This window comes from Pagrus pagrus (assembly GCF_965226575.1).
Source record: "Pagrus pagrus genome assembly, chromosome: 3".
Taxonomy (NCBI): Eukaryota; Metazoa; Chordata; class Actinopteri; order Spariformes; family Sparidae; genus Pagrus; species Pagrus pagrus.
The window spans coordinates 27,711,586-27,731,086 of NC_140187.1; the positions used below are offsets into that span (position 1 = coordinate 27,711,586).

The 19,501-nt window shown below is 43.1% G+C and overlaps 1 protein-coding gene across 2 annotated transcripts in view; it reads right to left on the reverse strand.

Moving 5' to 3' along the window:
* Positions 1 to 2,505: 2,505 nt before the first annotated feature.
* Positions 2,506 to 19,501, reverse strand: part of LOC311254578 (semaphorin-3F-like) — a 68,265-nt gene continuing 51,269 nt past the window's right edge. For both annotated transcript variants that reach the window (XM_084348427.1, XM_084348426.1), the window contains 12 exons: positions 19,335 to 19,454; positions 18,955 to 19,094; positions 17,684 to 17,798; positions 12,007 to 12,076; positions 11,746 to 11,890; positions 11,300 to 11,522; positions 9,826 to 9,914; positions 9,587 to 9,628; positions 8,157 to 8,314; positions 7,329 to 7,396; positions 6,892 to 7,025; positions 2,506 to 5,612 (listed from right to left, as the gene is read on the reverse strand). In XM_084348427.1, the coding sequence (XP_084204553.1) occupies positions 5,163 to 5,612; positions 6,892 to 7,025; positions 7,329 to 7,396; positions 8,157 to 8,314; positions 9,587 to 9,628; positions 9,826 to 9,914; positions 11,300 to 11,522; positions 11,746 to 11,890; positions 12,007 to 12,076; positions 17,684 to 17,798; positions 18,955 to 19,094; positions 19,335 to 19,454 (1,754 nt within the window). In that variant the 3' untranslated portion in view covers positions 2,506 to 5,162. The remainder of the gene's footprint in view (positions 5,613 to 6,891; positions 7,026 to 7,328; positions 7,397 to 8,156; positions 8,315 to 9,586; positions 9,629 to 9,825; positions 9,915 to 11,299; positions 11,523 to 11,745; positions 11,891 to 12,006; positions 12,077 to 17,683; positions 17,799 to 18,954; positions 19,095 to 19,334; positions 19,455 to 19,501) is intronic.

The window sequence follows — 19,501 nt, forward strand, 5'->3', positions numbered from 1 at the left end:
TCCCTGAATGCAACACCACGACTGCCTTTGAGGACATCACCATATTCCCATTGGTACGAGTCACTGCATCTTTAAGTGTGTTCATTTGGACACTTTATCCTTAAAGGCGCAATATGTAAAAAAAGAAAATGTGAAGAAGTACCACTTTCGATATTATGTCAAAGACATCTATGTAATGGGCTGCAGAGATATCTACTGAAGTTAGCATGCTAACCTGCTAGCCCAAGCTCCTGTGTTAACAGTGTAAACACCAACACTCCCTGGTAGTCTAGACAGCTGCACAGCTAACTGAGCTATAAAAGCAAACCTTAGCTGCCATCATGGCTGTATAAACAGATTACAGATGTGCTTCCCTTATTTAATGGGAGTATTATTTCAATAGGCGGCCAGTTCTTCCATTTTGCACCTTTAGTGTGTCTCCTGATGAGCCCTTGTTGGAGTCCCAACCCTTAGTTAGGGAAGAACTGCTTGCTATTAAAGTTAACACCTTTACTCGCCAGGGGTGGTTTTATTCGCATGTCACTCTATTTTTCTCTAACGGTTGTTTTTGTCTTGAGTACTGTCACAGAGGAGGCCAATATTATGCTGTGAAAAAGCGACATACATTTTTTCAATCAAGCTCTGCAGAGCAGATGTCATGTCACGTCCCAGGAGGAGCAGAAACAACAGAAGATGCCCCACGTAACCAAAGCCCAGAGGAACTTATTATCAGACATGTGACAGGACAGCTGCTTTGCTTATGCTGTGCTGTGTGATGTTTCTCTGGGCCAGTTTCTGACTGGAACTGAACTGAACTGTCGAGTTAGGAGGAGGAGGACAAGATCATCATGGATGATGTTGAATCCATATTTTCTTTCTGAATACTTTCGATGCAAAACGCTTGTAGCACAGTATTTCACATTTGGTTTGTATATGCACTTTATGTTTGTAATAATGAACCTACAGCGCTTGAAGATATTCCGGGAAATGTAAAGCTGTTTTGTGTCTTACATGCGGTGCTGACATGCTCTTCCCCAGTGGCCTTTTCCTTCTTTCTCTCCTCTTCTCTGCCACTTTGCTCCTGACCTAGATTGCTGTGGGAGTATGTGAGTCACTCTTGAGCTGATCAGGGGTCAATTCCACCATCAAGGCTTTTATGAGGTGAAGAAAGCCCGACGGGCTTGACTGAAGCACACTTGTCTGACCTGACAGCAGCCTGTTTCCCCTCGAGTGGTGTGAGCCAGACTTGCCTTCATTACTTCCATCACACATTTCTTATGATTCATTATGGGATGGAAACAAACTTCTGACCAAGGGACCATAATAGTTACTAATAGTAATACAATAATATTAAGAGCCACTAAAGCACCTAAATGACATGTCGAAATGTCAGAGCGGTCTCACCTGAAAAACAGCTGTATAGGTCATCTCTGCACCAACCATTTTTATGTTTAATGTTAGGCAGTGACCTCTAGTGGCCATAGTTGTTGTGATGGGACAAAAGGAGGAAATCAGATGACACTGAATATCCCAAATCAGCACAAGGACAAGGATGGGGTGGGTGTTTAGTGGTTGGGCCAAACAAGCACAGGGCTTTCACTCAGGTGAACACTATTCATGTCTTGTGTGAGGCCAAAAGTCGTTGGTGAGTTCTTTTAATGTACTAATTTTTAAGTAATACTTATGTACAAACTACATCACAATGTAACGTATCTTTAACGTCACAAACATAGCTTACTTGTTGTAACCCAAAACAGTGACCTTTTTTATGTTAGGTCTAACCAAGTATTTCTGTTTCTGCTAAAGCTAGCTAAACCTTTGAGAGCATTTTTGTTAGTTAAACCTTACCAAGTATTTTTGTGAGCCAAGCCTAACATCATTTTTCACTCCTAAACTTTAACCAACTGCAACCATTTCACAACTACTACTACTTGAAAAAGAATATCGGGTCTGGTTTGCAGGTTACCTCCAGCCGTCATATGTTGTAGTATTTGTGTCAATGTGGGCCTAAAAGACATGAGTGAGATTTGTCTGTAAAAGCAGTTAATTTAGTATAATGAAGACAGAATGCAGGATGATGCACTGTAGGTTTGTTTGGTCATGGCTTGTTGCACTATACTTTAGCACTGCGCAGCTGAAAATGTGAGACAGTGTGTTTGTAGTGATTTTTGCAAAGGCAGCCTTTCTGCTTCTGGTCGATTTGTTGAGAAATTAGGATCGATTAACAATACAATCAATCTCCCAAAGGTATATATTCTGATTAGCTAGCATTATTAAAAGCTAAAAATCTGAGTTAATGAACCTTTAAGTACTGATCGAGCTTCATATCAACAGATTAATCGAAGGGGATTAGGAATTTGTATAATCAATAACTCCGAGGCCCCGAGGTTAAGACACTCTAAAAACAGAGAGCAATCTCCTCCTGTGTCCTTTCACTGGAGGTGTTTTACCTTCCAATGGATTCATTAAACACAAATGCAGTGTGTATGTTTTATACAAATGTGCATACATATCTCTTTAACAGGTACAACTTTATTCCAAGGATCCAGAGGGTTCTGGGCAGAACATGGAAAACATCCAGTATCAAGCCAATCACAATGAAGGGGGGGAGCATTCCATTCTTATAAAATATAGAGCTTTAATTTATTAGTCAGCAACAACAATGGAAAGGGAAGATAGAGTAATTTACACAAGTCATTACAATAACATCACCTCTGTGCATTTAGTTTTTTTCTTTTTTTCGATAAAGTCTGATGATGCAAAAATACAAAACAAACAAAAACACTCAAAAAACTACAGACACATTTTTAAAAATACCAACAAATTGTACAACCTTTCTTTGCATTTTTTGCTGTATAACTCCTGGACTCATTTGAAGGAGACCATCAGAAGCTGCGATTGATTCTGGGAATGCAGACAGACATCCCACATTGAGGAGCAGATACAGATACCCCCTGTATGAATTATGGATGCATCTTCCCAGAGGCGTCCCGGATGACTTTTACACAGCCTGAATGTAAGCTAGACAAGGTGTATTAATTGCCTGGAAATGTCAGAATGATATGAAAATTCATTTGCACCTCGCTCCAGATGTTTTTTTTTATTTCTGGTCGTATATTTTTATACATGAAAACGCTGTTAATTATACTTCCTGGAGAAGTGTTTTTAATAGCACAGCGTACTCGGGGTGAGCATAAAAATTCTAATCAATAGAACTATCACTCATATTTAATAACAGCTCGCTCATTAAATTCAACCCTCTCTCTACATAATTAATATGCCGTTTTATACATTTTAAATGATACTTTACCATATTATGTGCTATCCAAACACATGAGAGAGATCATTTCATTCAATACTCTGACAGAATCTATACCTATGTCAATGAAAAGATGCATCATGCTTTATACAGGGTTTATTTGAAATGAGTGCATCTTTAAAGCCTATGTCCTCCACACTGTCCTGTACTGAGACCGTACTGTACAACCCCTCGAGATGAAAAACAGAAAAAAACGACCACACAGTTATCAGAATTACAGTACAAATACAGGTTCATGCACACAATGAAAGCCAGCTTCCCAATATTTTGGTTAGTGTCACAACATTGTTACAATGCTCTGTTGTGTATACGGGCAATTATTTTTTTTCCACATATGAATGTCAAAGGAAGAAAGAACAAAAGATGTCTCGTGTGCTCAGAGCTAAAAACTGCTGCCTGATCTGGGCACCTCTGTCATCTTAAATTGGATTTGTTCTTTTTTACTGACGTTAGCTATAGTTAGCTTGCCCGAGTGTGCTTGTAGCATTTGGCCCCAGCCAATGTCCCTTGAAAGTAAAAGAATAATGCCCTTTGTGCAGAACCTTGACCCGATATTGCACCTCAATCTCTGTTCAGAGGATGTTTGCATTTGAAAAGAACCAAACCATTATATTTATTATATAATAGATGTCATAAAAAAACTGATCTGTTGCTTGTTTCTTAAAACTTGAGTTCATGGCCAGAAGATACGGAAGATGATTAGAGCCACATGTGAAAACTGTACGAGTTCTGAGTTTAAAGTCAGAATTCAAATTTTATCTCAGAATTCAGACTTTTGTTTCAGAATTTCAGCTTCAGAGTTTTTTTGTCATAATTCTGACTTTTTTTTTTCTCAGAATGTGAGAAAGTTCAATACAATACGTTGACAGAAGAAGTACAATACGGTCCAATGAGCTGCAACGGCCCATGATTTATTCTCATTCTCAGAATGAGAGAAAAGTCTGAATTCTGACTTTGAACTCAACTCAAATACATTTCTGACGTTGTCCTATTCCTCTTCCGTAGGAAGAAGCTGCAGGTTAGTGACGAGTACAACTGGGAATTAAATTATCATTATTAGTAACTGGGCTGAAAAGTAGCAGAGATGCTGCACCATTTTACAATCAATCCTCCAGTCAGGAAGGACATAACAAACAAAACAAAGGTTCTTATTAAGAGGCCAGAGTCGACCAGTGAGAATATCTGAACAGTCATCTGAACGTCTGGGTTCCCATGGAGAAGGACCTTTTTCCTCTCAATAATTAGGACCATGTGTCGATGGTCCCCTTGCAATATAAAGTCTCTGTCCGCATGCAGCCACAAGGAGGTTGCATCACAGGCGTTCCTGGAGTGTCCAGAAATAAAAGAGTCCTGGCATCGAGTCAAAGCGAGCACGAAACAACAGAGATCCCATCACCTCTTATCAACATCTCATTTCCTCGTTACAGAGAGCTTCCCGGAGCTCGCCTCTAACAGCTTACACGCCTGATAACACATTCCAAACAGTCGCCAAGGTCATATGATGCTGACAGATGAGTTTTGTAATGACAGTAACAGCAACAATAAAATTAACAACATCAATAATAACAATAATATTTGCCCCAAAGGTACCTATACACAAAGAGCATGTTTTTTTTCTATAAGTACAAAGAAATCCACAGAATGATACTATATACAACCTACAATAAATACTGTGTATCATATATCTTACTGTTTGAGAGGATGTATGTGGGGTTTTTGTTTGTAAGCCTATTTTTTCTCAGTTTGCTCTTTTTTATCGGTTTGTGGATTTTTTCACGTTGCTACTCTCAATGAGTCTCTCCCAGTTTTCACAGGGTGGGGGGGAAGGGCGGCTGAGGGTGTTTCCGACACGTAGCTGGGCTCCTCATGTCTCTACCTCCTCCTGCTCCTCGTTCTCCTCCCCCTCCCCGTGATGCCGGCGGTTGCGGGGCTTCTTCTGCTCTTTGAGCTCCTTCAGGTCTTTGGCCTTGAGGGCGCCCATCAGCGGGTCTCCGAACTGCCAGTAGTCCTGGCAGTACTGATTGATCAGGGTCATCTCCGGCTGGCTCAGGATGGTCAGCAGGTCCTTGTACTGGCCTGCGCTCGGGGTCCACTGGGTGCTGGAGTGGAGAGAAGACGGCACCAGCCCTCCCGCGCCCTCCACCAGCACGTTGTTGACGGCCCGGCTGGACAGTACCACCAACTGCAGCTTGACCAGCGAGTGCTTGAAGTTCTTCTCCGTGGCTGTACACTGGTACATGCCAGAGTCAGAGGGCTGCAGAGACCGCAGGAGGAGACCTTGTTCTGTCTTCAGGATCCGACCATCAGAACGCATCTGCAGAGACAGAAAAAACAGCAGCTCATTAAACACCTGTGAAGTGACCCTGTGGATGCAAAGCTACTATCTGTACCTGCAGTCAGGGTTTATACTGCAGATGGTCAGGGCTGACACAGAGATCATGGAGACCAGAGGTCACCAACAGATGAACCCTCTCTGTTGTGTATTTTATTTTTAAAACGCAGCCCTTTACTTAAAAATGATAAAATAACATTTATTTATTATAACTGTAATCTTCCCAAATAACAGCTGAAAAAATGTGCAACTAGATTATAATTTAATTGTCCAGGATGACTGAAACTTATTTTTATTGGTAATGTTTATTCTATTGAATCAGTGTTGAGTCAAGATGGACGGAGCAGCAGTCCCTCCAAAACAGACCTCCATCCTCGGAAATACCGTCATCACTTTAACTGTGCAACACAGGAACGGCTATGTCCAGAATATTGGAGGAACTCAAGACTTTTTGAGTGATTTTTTTTTTTTTTCTGAGAAGTGTGACGTTTTATGGAAAACTGGATCTTCCAGGTGACAGCACAGTGGGCTCGTTTGTCTTTTTCAAATCCAAATAATGTCTTTTTATTTGTTTCCATCCTCACTGTCCTGGCCGGTACGCTAGATTAGTATCCTTGGAAAAAAAAAAAATCGGTCAATTCAAACTCGATCAAACAGCGTGTCTGTTTTAATCCATCAATTCATCCACAGGATGGAATCTGATTACAGATGACAGCTTTTTAGCTCCGGATCAGATGAGCGAGGCAGCAGCAGACCCGGCTCTGCTTGTGGGAACGGAGACCATCCACCACAATAGTCAATAAAAGGGAGGCAGCGATACTACATAGCTTGATAATAAAACTTTCACCAGTGCCTCAAGGTTATATATCATGGGGGAAGAGTTTTTGCACAGCTCCTTCCCCTGGGCCTGAGGACGGTCGGAGGTCTGTGTGAGAAATCAGGCCTCGTTCAATCAGAGCCTCGATCGCTTAATCGTGTTAACAGATAATCGGAAAAGAATTACTCCGGGGTCATTTCTCAGATGTGTCAGACTGCATATAAAACTCCATCTCTCCATGACAACCGAGTAACAACATGAAATGAAATACTGTGGTTGTGGCGTGACTTCCGCCCCCATATGGACATTTTTCACGTTCATCTGTGGAAATGCTCATCGCCAGTAAAGTTCAAGCCAATTCAAGACTTCAGGAAGTTTAGTGGGGGAATGTGTGTTTCCTTTTAGAAGCAGCCTCTTTGAGAAACACAGCGAGTGGCAGCTCACCTCTTTCCTGCGGTCGCTGTTATCTCTCTGCAGATGCCATTTAATGACAGCATGTGGAGAGCGGGCCTGACACTCCAGGAAGGTACTGCTTCCCTCCACCCCGTACTGCACCATCTCCAGAGTGTTCTTATTGGCTGCGGGGCAGAGAGAGAGAGGGATTTCTATGGCAACCAAAACACTCATTACCATGAACTCCTTACAACCAAAATCTCAGTTGTGGCAAATCAAAGTCCTTTTAAGCGATACGGCTTTCACATATTACCATAAAGCTGCCAGAGTACAGTCATTACAGCCCATAACAATGACAACCATGAGCTGTTTGGAGCGGCGGTAATGAGACGTGTCGTTATTTTCAACCTTCTGAGTTCATTAATATACAAATGGTAGTAATAGAAGCAGAGAGGAAAACTCAGGAGGTTGGAGAACAGGAGTCTTACCGTTGGAGTTGAAGCCTCGGCACTGGCGGATGGGGTTCCCGTACTTGACGTCCTGCCTCCGGCTCCGTCTAAAGGGGTCAGACCAGTGTTGCCGGATAAGGAGAGAAAAGAGGCATAAAGCAACTGCAAGCCATTCAAAGCCGTACAACAATACATCACGCCATTAAAGGTGCACTGTGTAGTTTTGGGGAAGACATTTTAATCAGAAGAGAAATGCCTAAACAAACTAAATAAACAAACTCTCTTTGTTTTCATGACTGAATATATTGAATAAACAAACTGACCTTAAACAACAACACAATTTAATTTGGTTTTGCTTTGTCTATATGTGGCGGACCCTGCCACCTTTCTAGCTTCAAACTGTGTTCTGGGGACTGTATTTTCCTCTGATAACAGCTTGGTTATTCAGTTATAGAAAAAATAAATATTTCTGAGTTTGTATTATTACCTCATTAAATAAATATTAAAATTCTGAGTTTGAATTTCTTCTCCAAAACTACGTTGTGTCCCTTTAAAGCATCACATTTCTCAACACAACCCATCACATTATACGTATGAATATGTCGCTGCATTATACAGATGTTAATAAATATCATTTGCTGTCTGCTTAAACCTATGATACCATATGAATATGATTTATTAGTTGTCCATTAACCACAGATAACCCAAAGACTATGACAAATATACAATAAAACACATTACAAGGCCGTTAAAACAGCCGTTCAGCCATCCAGGCAGTCTAATTCGAGCATCACTCAGCACACCAAATCGAGTCAGTCAGTTAGTGAAGCTAGCGTCGCTCATGCTAACACTGCTGTCGGTGCTCACCTCTTCTGCGAGGCGGAGTAACGGGAGCAGGACTTGCCGTCCCAGGCACAGTAAGGGTCTCTGGCCAGGCAGCAGTCAGCACAAGCCTCGCCGTACACGTCGCACCGGTGGAGAGCCAGCTGGGTGAGGCCTACTCCAGATGATACGTACAGCTGTTGCTGTGGAGGAGAAGATGATGGAAAGTGGGGTTAGATACAGCGTTGGAGAGCAGTTGTAGAGTAAAGGGAAAGAGAACGCATCCTGAAGCTGCACTGAGCAGAGTCAGACATGGAGGCAAATATGGGCCATTATTTGTATTCAATTTCAAATTGTGCAATTTCATAAGCTTTATTTCCAGTGTATGTGTCTTAAGGGTTAAACCATTCATAGCCCAATATTCAAAAAATACATTCAATTGCTGTAATTCACTAAACTCAATTCTGATCTAGCAATACATCTGGAGAATAGAAATCTGGTTGCTCAAATTGGCAGTTAAATTCAAGATATGAGATTCAGACCAGGACATCTGGGACACCAATGATGAGCAATCAAGCCTGGGTACTTCAGCTAACTACCTGAATATTTGAACCCTAAAATAACATCGTATAATGTGGCTAATCCTAACCTTAAGACTCAAAGGCTCAAATCTTTATGGCCATTTTTTGCTTCCATACAAACATTTTACAAACCCAGATGGGTGTAATGAGATAAATGGAAAATAAAGTCCTGCGCTGAAAGCAGCCCATCCTCAGCTAAGCACGACCCATTTACGCGTGAGCTAAGGAGATGTAGTATAAGAGCGACACAGTTACGTGACATACTGCCTGTACATAACAAAACTTAACGTAACTCAGTTATTTAAACCTAAACCACGATCTTTTTCTAAACCTAACCAAACTGCAACCATGACATCAACCATCTGACGACCATCGTCTGGTATGCGAGTTGAAGGAACCCTCCAGCTGTGACATGTTGTTAGGAGTCATTGGCTGTGGATCTATTCAGTCGCTCAGCTATGAGGTGTTGGCTGAAACAGCAGCAGCCTCTGGATCATCCAGGACAACATTGAGCTCATCCCTCTCAGGTTGCAATCATAATTTTATGATCAGCTGTTTGAAATCGGTCAGTCTGGCAGGCTGCGTGTAACACTAACTCTCTGTCTGAGGAATGATGTCATACCGTGTAGAAGAAGCCAAGTATTTTAATCACTTTGAAAGACAACACCAAACCTTTAGTGACTTTTCCATAGTTCTTCCTCTATTGTCTCCCTCGCACTAGCCACTGATCTATGAGTTACAATACGAAGGACCGCCACAGTGAAGCACAGCTGTATACGTGCAGCTTGTGACCTTTCCAAATCGCATTAATGTCATTTCCTTTCAGTGGAGAATGGTTTCTTTTCTCTTTATGTTAGCAAAGGTTAAGAAAATCTGTTGCACAGGCATGCTTACTCTTTTGGATGAGATCTTCATTGTTGTAATCGGAGTAGGGACCTTGAAAGAGAAAAGAATTCATTGTGAGTACAGTGTGTTATCTTTGTAGCAGATTAAAATGTGTGTACAGAGAAGGGAGCAATTTGGAAAAAGGAGATAAGACAGGACAGGACAACAAAGGGAGGAGGCAAAACTGAGGACACAGATGAGAGAGCAAAGAAGGTAAATTAAGGAGAAAAAGAGTGGATTAAGCTCACCTTGAAAACCTCCACCTCCTCCAGGACCAGCTCCTCCGTCTGCAGGTCATCTCTGGGCAGAACGATGACTTTCTGAACTGTTCCCTTGTCTGTGGACCACAACACACACCTGTCAGCTACATACCTGCAACCTCACACCCCTGCGCCTGTCAACAGCCCCTTGGATTCCCATTTTATTCTCTCAGCAGCCTCCAACAAGGGCTAATCCTCGTATCAACAGGCTCCACTGTGCTCCTCACCTCTGTTACGCAGCTTCTCTCCAGTTTAACCTTTACTCAATGACGTGGCGCTCTGTCCCACTTAGTGTACTCGCTGCCACCACCATGACAAACCTCTTCTGTCATCCTCAGCTCCATTCTTACTTTGACCTATTCATCTGGATACCGTAAGACATTCCCTGGCCTTCCCCGGCATGTTTCATTTCTGTGAGCAGGATACCTGAGATTTATTATGACTCATTGAGACCCAGCGCAGGGCTGAATGGCCTCCTCTGACAGTGGCTGAAAGGACATACATTCCTCCACCGTGGCCGCCATCGCACACAAACCCATCAGTCTCCTCACCCATGAACAAAGACAGCGTCATATGCAACATGTGAGGGCCGCATGCTGTGTTGTGGCTGTCATACTGAGGCCTTATTAAAGGCTGACAAACAGATTATCTCTCTTACACCAGTGGGCAAGATTAAGGTGATGGATATCCGAACTGCACCCCTCCTTCTCTTCTTCTTCATACCCCCCGTTTCTTTTCTCTCCCTCCTGCTGTTGATCCACCCCTGCCCTCCAGGTACAAATCTCCTCTTGTTTACTTCATGTGAATGGAGCGAGGTACAAACCCTTTGATTGGTTAAATTTCCACTCAAGCACAAAAGGCAAGAATGCTTTTCTCTTAATGATAAATGATTACAGGGGAGACAAGCCCTCCACTTACGTGGGATTTATTTCCACGGGGGGATTTTGTCCTCCATTATTCAACTTCCCACTGACACTGTCATTCTGCATTCAAAGGGTTCATGGGATCACACTGACTTCATGTTAAAAATAACCTGAAAGAGGCACTCTGTAGTTTTGGAGAAGAAATTCAAACTGAGACATTTACAATATTAATGAGGTAATAATACAAGCTCAGAAATGTTAATTTTTCCCAAAACTGAATAAACAAGCTGCTCTCAGAGGAAAATAAGGTCCCAGAACACTGTTTGAAGCTAGAAAGGTGGCAGGGTCCGCCACATATAAAGAAAGTAAAACAGTTTGAAATTGTGTTGTTCTTTAAGGTCAGTTTGTTTATTGAATTATTCAGTTGCGCAAAAGAAGAGAGTTTGTTTATTTAGTTTGTTTAGACTTTAAAAAAATCAGTCAATGAGATTGTTTTCTTCCCCAAAACTACGTAGTGTGCCTTTAAAAAGCTCTGATTACTTAAAAAAATTACGATTTCTATCAACCTAAGTAAAATTTAAAGTCTATCAAACACTCACCAGTCCCTAAGAAGAGCACCTCATAGTTGCCGTCTGCAGCTGTCACCTGGTCCACAGTGATGGTGGTGAACTCATAGTCCACATTGGTCCGAACCACCAGGGGGCGCTTGTGTACCGGGTACACAGCGTTGTACATGGCAGGGTGATTCCTCATGAAGTTAATCACTTCATCTGGGTAGTCCTTAGTGGACTTCATGTTGGGGGTGAACGTACCCCCAGGGCACTGAAAGAGAAAAATAAGCACTTACACTCTGGAAAAAACGGACATAATCACACAAAAAACATATTCAGGAGCCTGTTTTAAAGCAATATTATGATTTTGGTTATGCTGATGCCTGCATCTTGTTCAGATGGTTTCTATTTGAGGTCTAAGTCGGAGAGAAGTCGCTGTTATGCCAGCTCGCTGTGGGATTCCTGTGTGGAGACAGTGTGGATTTGAATCTCACCGTGCCGGGTCGAGGGTAGGGGATCTTCCCAGTGTAGGCCACCCACTGGTAATTGGGACCCTCCTTGTGGGCGAAGGGTCCGTTGAAGACCATGCGGATGTCGGCCATGGAGTAGACACAGACTGCTGAGCCTTTAAACACGGAGCTGTGATGAGAGAGATAGAAAGGTCAGGAAAATGCATCACACAAATAATTAAAAAGAAAACAACTCGGAGAGTTTAACATTTAGTGCAACTCCAGTATGTGTTACAGTGCACTGACCCAGAGACAGAGAAGACTCCATATATCACAGGGTTTTTTGTATCCTGTGTTGGCTGTATGTAAACATCTCCTGCAAGAGAAAAGAGAAAATCACGTCAGTACAAACAGAATGGCTGAAGGAAACATCACGCCCCACAGCACAAGCAGTCTTCTTTACTAATATTTACACAACTTTCAGCTAATAAAACCTCTCACAGCCAGAGAGACCTTTAGGCTGGACGTCCCTGGAAGGACTGACGCACTAACAAAGAAGCTGAACCTTCATCTTGGCTGAAAACACACCACTGGATCTGGATAATGAGCAAAGTGGGATCTTGTATTGTTTCTTTCTGCTTCTGTGAGAAAATCCTTGAAATCCATAACTGGACCAAAAGAAGAAAGGTCAGGGGTTCATGGGAGAAGTTTTGTGCTGCTAATAAAGTGTTTCTGTAAATCTGGGTATTTAATTTGCCTTCAGCTGGCCACAGAAGCTCTGGTAACGGGACAAAAACACCAGTCCATCCATTTACAATGATTGTTTGTGGTGCAGTTAGAAACACAGCTCAACGGCACTCATGTCCCACAGATGGAGACAGCAGGTTTAAAGCCACAGCAATCGACTTGTGCAGCAGGAAACTGAACAACGGCCTCAGAGAGGACACATAAGGTGACGGTTTTATTGACAAGACACACCGAAGCTGAACCTTGAGAGGCTTTACCACCTAACAATCCTAAACGAAGCGATTCAATCCAAGCGCCAGAGCAATGTTATTTAACAGTAGAGCAGTAAAAACCAAACAGTCTGCTTTTCTGCAGTCTAGACTGGAACGACGTGATGGCTGAACCACCTGAGACTGCTCCTGACCAGACAGAAAATGTAAACACGATGTGGTGAGATTCTCCTCTTCCTGCGTCCATGGCTCATGTCTTTCAGGAAATATCTCTTCTCTCCCACAGGAGAACGGCATCATACACTCTTAGGCCAATTGTGGAGGTCACTAAATCACGAGCTCCCACACTGTACTCCGTCCTACAGGGCTCTGACATCGGACACCGCCTGATTTAGATGATCCTTTTGTTGATACCGAGGTAAGGCCCACAGCAACAAATAAAGAGGAGCTAAACATGTGATGGGTGATAAGTCTCTCTGTTCTGTACCTGACCTAAATACTAGTCCCAGGAGGCATGTTCGCTGCCAACAATAGGACGAGGGCCTTCGGCACAAAATGGAGAATGTGCTCCCAATCTATTCGCGCAGGGGGATGACCACAGAGTGGAGGCGTGATTGGCGAAAGACGGAGGGATCAAGCTAAATATATGACTATTAGAGAGTCAGAAAGTGTGGAAACAGAAGGAGAACCGATCGATGTAAAAAAAAGTATACAAATTCAGATTTATGCGCTTGTAGTCCCATATAGACCGGCATGAGAAATTGGCTGTCAGGCTGTAGAATGATACATGGAGGGGCATTGTGTTTGAGTCTGAACTGCTGACATTAGAGCGTCTGTACGGTAAGACTTCCTCTGGGGACCGTCTACAGCCATACGTGAGCTCATTCCTTGAGAAAAGGATAACGCTGAGAGATAGCAGGCACATTGTGCTTATTTCTCAGCAGCTAAATTCCCAAAAGTCACACCCCTACACACACACACACACACACACACACACACACCCCACCAAGCCATCTTCCACAGCTGCCCCAGCCAGAGCAGTAGAAGGTTAGCATGGACGCAGCACGACGGGCTGTCACGGGTGTCACACAACAGATGAGCCTCGTCATGACATACAGCTGCTGTACTGCAGAAATGGGCGATTTGCACGCAACAGCACGCAAGTGTAGTACGTGCAGACAAGATACCGCTCAGGCCGAGATAGAGCTATCGTGGACAGTCGCTAAAAACAGATCAAGGCTTCGGGAAAACATGGGGAGGGAAAAAAAAGCTTTGTGATTTGCAATAAAAGCTGTCCTGACAGGGCACTGATGACTTAGCTCCAGGGGATCTCGTGTGTTGATAACAGCAAGGAAAGGATCCAGTTTCCACAACCGTTTCCTATGTTTGTATGGCAATAAAATCTCAGTCACCATATATATCATTTCCTCGGGAAAAAAATGTCATTTTCTGCTTGATCAGTTTATAAAAATATGCCGTCTGTTCCCTAGTTTCTGTCCTTTTTTCTCCATTTGCCTCTTTTCTCTCCCTCTCTGCTCTTCATCTCCCTAGCTATTGATTATAAACTTGTTTTAAAGTGTTCCACATATAAGATGCAGGAGAGTCTTTCTATTTTTAATGTTATTGAGTAAAAGCGCATCCCTACACTGTGTTTTAAATCATTGCGGGTCATTTAGGTACAAGTTGTCAGGTAGAGCCAATAAGTGCAACATATTCCAACTGTAAAAACTCCCCAGGTCTCAGCTGTGCCATAATGCTTTTCTGCACAAGACCACAGCAGCAGGAAAACAGCTGGTCCCGACATTTCCACAAACTCCTCAGTAATGACTTGTGGAGTCGTTTTATTAAAACTCTTAAAGAAAAAAGGGAGGAAGTTTAAAAATCTTCACACTTGAACATGACTGAGTGAGCTTTCCCAACTTGTCCTGGCTTGAAACAACCTTCAGCTCTGCTGTGTAATGCATCTACAGTGCCTCATTACCACATGCTGCATGTATGTTCACCCTTAAAGAAGTAGTTCAACATTTTGGGAAATATGCTTGTTTGCTTTCTTGCCAAGATTTTGATCAGAAAATGAATACCAGTCTTGTATCTACAGTATATCGTAAATATTAAGCTACAGCCAGAAGCCATTTAGCATAGCTTAGCATAGTTATTGGAAACAGAGGGTAAATAGTTAGCCTACTGAAGCTCTGTCCAAAGGCAAAACAGTCACCTTCCAGCACCTTTAAAAACCTTTAAAATTGTTAGAATGAGCCTTTTATATTTACAAAGGAAGGGGGTCCTCTGCCACGGAGGCCGCCATGTTGCACTGCCATGTTTCTACAGTAGCCCAGAATGGACAAACCAAACATGGGCTCTAAAGAGGGACTTTCTTGTTTTTCACCCAGAGTTGAGGGGTATTCAGTATGTTGTAATCTGCAACCAGGGCCGGATTAAATGGACAGATTACTCTGGGGATTCTTTTAGAGTTTTTATATTTTAATGTTGAATTTGTAAATAAGCATATTAAAAATGATGAGGCAGTTTTTTCTCCTCTATCTGTGCCCCCTAGTGGCAATAAGTCTGGAGGCATGTGCTTAGAATGCCTAAATCCTGCCTAGTCTGTAAACACACCACTAGATGCAACTTAATCCTACACACTAGACCCTTAAAGCTAAAAACACAGTTTGTGGTTCTGTGGGGGGTTAAATGTGGGAATATTTCTCCTGTGTGGAGTCTCCATTAGTTTTATATTAGTAAGACAAACAGATAGAAAGAGAAATTTCTCAAAATGCCCAACTGTTCCTTTAATGACCTACATTCAATGTGCATTCAGAGTGCAACAGTTAAAGACCAATTTGCCCTTGTGAGATCCTAAAATTTCCACTTTCCTCTGTAAAGACAAACTCTGGCAAGACAGCTTCATAAACATTAACTAGACAGTAAACGTGAAGCCATTAGCATGAAACTCAATCAGATCCAATTTACTGTCCCCTCCAGGAGTCCTTGGCAGAGACGGCTGCCCTGCAAACTGACATGCAGTCTGTCCTTCTCTATGGGCATGTCCACCCTGTCATTCCTCTTCTCGGTCATTCCCCAGCCTGTTCTACTACACACGTAAAGCCTTATTTAAAACCATCATCAGACACTAACGACTTTCTAACTCCCTTACAGAACCACTGACCAGTAAAGGCAGTACCCTCGTCCATTGAGGCAAAGTGAGCCCATTCCCACTCAGAACAGCTTTAGGTAAAGTGGCTGCGCACACGAAAAGGCCAGAGAGTTTTCAAGTGTGTGCAACTTTTTCAGTTGTGCAAAGAGGGATAAATAAATGTCACCTGTAACAACATGGCAGTGCTTTTAGGACTGCAGGCAGGTCGAGATAGAAGCAAAGAATGTGTCAGCCAGATAAAGAGACAAACTGCTGCCCTTGGATCCAACAGGCATGGCACTTTTCATTCTTGAGATTAGTTCAAGAGCAACAGTAGCCTCATGCATCAGTCCCCTATCACTCTTTGGCTCTATTTTAAACCTGTGAGACAGAAAGAGAAAGAGTTTCCCCCGGAGAGGCGAACAGTCTCACAGTCACAGACATTCCTGCTGGGTGATCTGATCAGGCCACCTCCTTACAGACACAAAATAACAGACACTTTTGTTTAAGCCATCCTGAAAGAAAATGGCAACAGTGGTGGGAGTATGTGTGTCATTCCCATTACAGTATGCTATATGGACCATATGATGGGAGTGGGCTGCCATATGGGCCATCGACTGAGGTCTGGAGTGTGTTTGCACAAGTTGACTGTTGGCAGGTGCTGCAGCAGAAACTGCAGCGGACTGTTCTCTACTTAATATTTCAGACGTGATCATACATGACAGCAACCTGAAAATGAATATGTCTGAAATAAATCCAGCCATGTCCTTTTTGTCCTTTTCCTTCGCCATTTGATACCGACTGTCAAAATGATTAACTGCGCGAAGAAAAGATTTAGTTTCTTTAAAAAAAACTGTGTGAAACAAAAGTTCTTGGCTCATATAAAAACTTTCACAGGATGTTTTGGAGATACTGACATTTTTGGAAAAGAAGATCATCGCTACTTCACGTCACGCAGATTTCCTTTATTATTTTCTCTCATGATATCTTTTAATCTCAACATGTTTATCCATTTATGTATTTTACTAGCAAAAGAAGCAACCATTATCTGGTTACAGCTTCCGTTATGTGAGAATCGGATTCTTTCTTTGCTGTGTATAATAGCAAACTAAATATCTTTTGGTTTGGGGGCACTTAAAACGAGTGTTCAGAGAGAGGGTGAATACAGGTGCTGCAGCAATGAACAGTATGAGTAAAGATAGTGTGTTTTTTCAACATTAAATGTGTTAAATAATAAATATGTAAGAATTTCTGTTTAACACATTCAAAAATTAACTAAAATCATCAACAGAATGTGGAGGAATAACGGTGTTGATGTTTTGTCAAAGACATTTATGTATTGTGTTGGAGATATCTGCTGAAGTTAGCATGCTAACAAGCGGGCCAATCCTATAAACCTCTTTCTCCAAGCAGTCCAAAGCTCCTGTGCAGTAGTCCAGCTAGCTGCATGGCTAACTGAGCTAACAGTAGCTTCAGTCACAGATGTATAAATAGAACACAGTTAGCAGCACTTAGCAGTTACTCTAGTGACATGCTGCCCCTACTTTGTGGTTATGAACAACAGGTGGCCAATTCTTACATAATGCACCTTTAAAGCATTCAAAACAATGAAAATAAGCTATATATGGGACCTTTAATATGGAAGATTAATCTATAATAATCGTAAATTGCAGCCCAAGATGTGTAGGATGTAATCTGGCACAAGACCAATGAAAGACCACCTACATAAAAATGAGAGGAAGAGACATCACTGACATCGCTGACAGCATGTTTGATTGAAAGGAAGTCTAAACACCACCCCCACCCCCACCCCCGCCACGTAACCTGCAGATTACCACTCCAGCTGAACACAGTGAAAGCAACAGCGACATAATCTCAAGGTCCTTGTACTCACGGAGCTCATCAAAGTGCGTCTCCATGCCGTCGGCCCCGGGCACCGAGCAGATGAGCCTGGCCTTCAGGAAGGTGCTCCACTTGTTCACCAGACAGCAGTGGCCTCCGTCATCGTTCTGTATTTGAGAGGGCGGAGACACAGTCAGGAGCAGTTTCTCCATCACTCAAACTCACATCCTCCTCTGTCGTCCTACTGAAAACAAACCCAGGTGGAGCCACCCACACACACTATACAGTACATGTTGGTTTGCAAAGCCAGGAAGCTAAAAGGATGGAGGGTGGGGGGGGTGGGTGAGATGGTAAACACTGTCTCCTCCTATTTAGACTCTTCCATCTGTGGTGGAGCGAGGCCAGAATCTCTCCCAGTAAGAAAGAGCTGAGACCAGTATGTGCTTCAGAGTCGTCCTCCATAATCATAGAAGGTGTCGCACTTTGATGAAGAAGCACGTATATTTTAATATTTCACTTAAAGCTGTGGTTGTGCGCTTCACATTCCTCATTTCTGTTGAAATGTTTTCATAATTTCCAGTGTAATTACAGTTGAGTGTATTTATGGCGGTGTGCAGCGTGTAGAGAACGTCAGTAAGAGCGTCCAGATGTGTGTCCGAGCAAGAATGACAGAACCGGGTCTCTGGAGGCCGCGGCGGAGCCCACTGAGACGGAGATGAGTGTTTGTGTGCCGGGTCAGCGCCTGACCCCCTCAAATAAATACAACGGGGGAACAGCTGAGGCGACGAGCACACGTACGCCACATTTTCTCACTCATACCCGTGCTCAGACACCCGCCGCGGTGCTCAAACATGCACGCAATGCCATAAGGGACGCATGCACTCGCACTCGCACCGTATAAACACTATAAGATGGGCAGTAAGCTTTCCAGAGACATTTGTTGTTATTTGTTGTTGTTTGTGTTTCTAGGACACGGGATTTTGTGGACGAAGGACTCAAGAGTTTTTTTTTTAAAGGCAGCCATGTACACTTAAAGCCTCAAGTGTTGTAGGACTACCGGGGAGAAGAGGTCAGAAGATCACAGGGTCAGAGGTCAGAGGGCAATCTCACAGACAGAGGGATGCATTGTAGACAGGAAGGTTAAAGACACATGTGGATTCCAGCACATCAGCGTTGGCCAAACACTGATTCTGCGCCCGTAAACATTCAAACACAGCGGGCGACTCGCCTCAGGAGTCTCCGGCCTGTTTTTCATATCCACGCAGGCTTTCTTTTCATTATGTTTACGCCACAAAACAAACACGCCTCGCGCTGTGTACACACCAGGCAGATGCGTCCGATGCGCGACTGGGTCACAGGAGTCTGGCCCATCTCTGAGGACTTCTCCCGGAAGAAGAAGTACAGCTTGTCGTCGTTCCTCTCGGCGCTGTCTGGGATGAGGTGCACGTGGATGAAAGAGGGGTCTGTGGAGAGACGAGGTGGTAAGTTTGGGAAAACATCTGGCCGAAATCTTTTATAAACTGTTAGCATTTCCTGTTTATCACATCTTATGAGCGATTCTAAACATACGCAAACACCAGAATCTTTACATTTCAGCGACACATCTGAAGCTCTGTTTCCTATATTGAAAGATTCCTGCAGGGGGGCCACACAGGCCGGATGAAAGCCCTACGTATCATTTATAGGCTAAATAAGACAGTTACCGTTCAACCATCTGGAGTTGTACTGATCTGTTCGCATGGCCGTCTTTGTCCCCAGAGTGCGGAAAATGGCAGAGTCTGTTCCCATAAAGTCAACATAGACCCCAGCATACAGTTCACCATCTGAGAAAGAGAGAAAACAGTTCAGTTGAGTGAAATTCCTCGACTCT